The 1,093-nt window shown below is 32.8% G+C and overlaps 1 protein-coding gene across 1 annotated transcript in view; it reads left to right on the top strand.

Annotated features, from left to right (window-relative positions):
* Window positions 1-444: 444 nt before the first annotated feature.
* LOC101850520 (CHRNA7-FAM7A fusion protein) overlaps window positions 445-1,093 on the top strand; it is a 4,234-nt gene continuing 3,585 nt past the window's right edge. Inside the window, exon 1 of the mRNA XM_005110842.3 lies at window positions 445-615. Coding sequence (XP_005110899.2) covers window positions 446-615 — 170 coding nt within the window. The 5' untranslated portion in view covers window position 445. The remainder of the gene's footprint in view (window positions 616-1,093) is intronic.

The raw sequence follows: 1,093 nt of genomic DNA on the forward strand, positions 1-1,093 counted from the left end.
CCCCCCGCCCCATGACGTCACAGCCCTACGTGCGGAAAGTTTGATCTCAGTCTATGCCATGGTCTAGAACAGAGAGAATAATATCTGTACTAGGCTTAGGTCACACATTGCATGAATGCAGCCCAGCTGTTATAGTAGCGATTTCTCTGCGACTGCCTCATTTAGCCATGTACCGATACCAACGGGGGCGAGTTCATGATCAGCTTCTCCGACAGGTGACGTATTTTAAGACCGGGAGAGGGGGGAGGGGATTCAAGATCCCCGTCTTGTTTTAGTCTTTTCTTATCTTAGTTTTGTCTTATCTTGTTTTATCTTAACTTGTTTTATCTTATCTTATATTATCTTATCTTATCTTATCTTATCTTATCTTGTGTGTTCAAAACATTCCATCTTTTAGCGTATCAGAAACTCTCCTGCAGCTATTTTTTCTTCTGTCTAGGTTGTCATGAAGCTTGAACCTGTCAGCCTTTGCAACATGACGGCGAACGGAGAATATGAAGTGACCTACGAAGGTTACTCACTGCATCCAATAAGCTACCGTTTCACGGAAGAAACATATGATTGGGCCAGCTTCACAATAAAGCTCTCCAGACGATCAAGCTATGTGGGGATTAGGTCAGTGGGACTTGTGATTGTTTAATACCTTCAAAGTTATCATTATTATTATTATTATTATTATTATTATTATTATTATTATTATTATTATTATTATTATTATTATTATTATTATTATTATCATTATTATTATTATTATCTTTATGATAATGATGATGATGATGATGATGATGATGATGATGATGATGATGATGATGATGATGATGATGATGATGATGATGATGATGCTGATGATGATGATTATCAATATCATTATTATTATTATTATTATTATTATTATGATTGTAATATTATTATCATATTATTATTGTTATTAGTAATAGTATTACTAATAATGTTATTACTACTTGCAATATTATTATTTTCATTATTATTATTATCTTCATCTTCATCATCATCATCATCATCATTGTTTGGAAAGTAGAGTAGAAGGGAGAGTCTTGTTTGATATTCATACAAAATAACACAAAAATTAAAA

This window comes from Aplysia californica, unplaced genomic scaffold (genome assembly GCF_000002075.1).
Source record: "Aplysia californica isolate F4 #8 unplaced genomic scaffold, AplCal3.0 scaffold00953, whole genome shotgun sequence".
Classification (NCBI taxonomy): Eukaryota; Metazoa; Mollusca; class Gastropoda; order Aplysiida; family Aplysiidae; genus Aplysia; species Aplysia californica.